Genomic DNA, 514 nt, shown 5'->3' on the forward strand with positions numbered 1-514 from the left:
GTATGGTATGGTCATTCGTTTTACCATACATATTTAATCCTGACGAAGGGAATTTAGGAGCCAGTACTATGTTTATTTTTGCCGGATTTTCACTTCTTTTTTGGGTATATTTTTATTTCTGTGTACCTGAAACTGCAAATAGAACCCTTGAAGAAGTAGATGAGATGTATTTTAACAAAGTTCCCTTAAGAAAATTCGGCAATTATGAAACGTTTTCTTCCAGAGAAAACAAAGAAGCTTTTGAGAAAGTTACCGCTAATGAAAAAAGTAATGAAGTTCTTCATGTCGAGGAAATTTAGAATCAGGTATGTGATAATTTTAAGCAACAATAATTTGAAAGTATATACTTTAATGAATGAATGTATGAATATAATATAGTTTGAGTACTTATATATTAAATTGTAAATAAGTAAAAAGAAAAGAATAACATAAGTTTTTTTTTATGCCAGCATCTATTATATTGCAACCAAGGTGTACCTTTTACATTTCAGTTATGAATTTTTCCAGAATGATA

General features: G+C 28.6%; 1 protein-coding gene across 1 annotated transcript; it reads left to right on the plus strand.

Annotated features, from left to right (window-relative positions):
- Positions 1 to 68: 68 nt before the first annotated feature.
- AC631_06027 (uncharacterized protein) lies at positions 69 to 299 on the plus strand (the record flags this gene model as incomplete). Its single annotated transcript, XM_015614856.1, has 1 exon — positions 69 to 299. The coding sequence occupies one exon, from the start codon at positions 69 to 71 to the stop codon at positions 297 to 299; it is 231 nt and encodes a 76-aa protein (XP_015464316.1).
- Between the last annotated feature and the right edge of the window lie 215 nt (positions 300 to 514).

The sequence above is a fragment of the Debaryomyces fabryi genome (assembly GCF_001447935.2).
Source record: "Debaryomyces fabryi strain CBS 789 chromosome Unknown contig00551, whole genome shotgun sequence".
Classification (NCBI taxonomy): domain Eukaryota; kingdom Fungi; phylum Ascomycota; class Pichiomycetes; order Serinales; family Debaryomycetaceae; genus Debaryomyces; species Debaryomyces fabryi.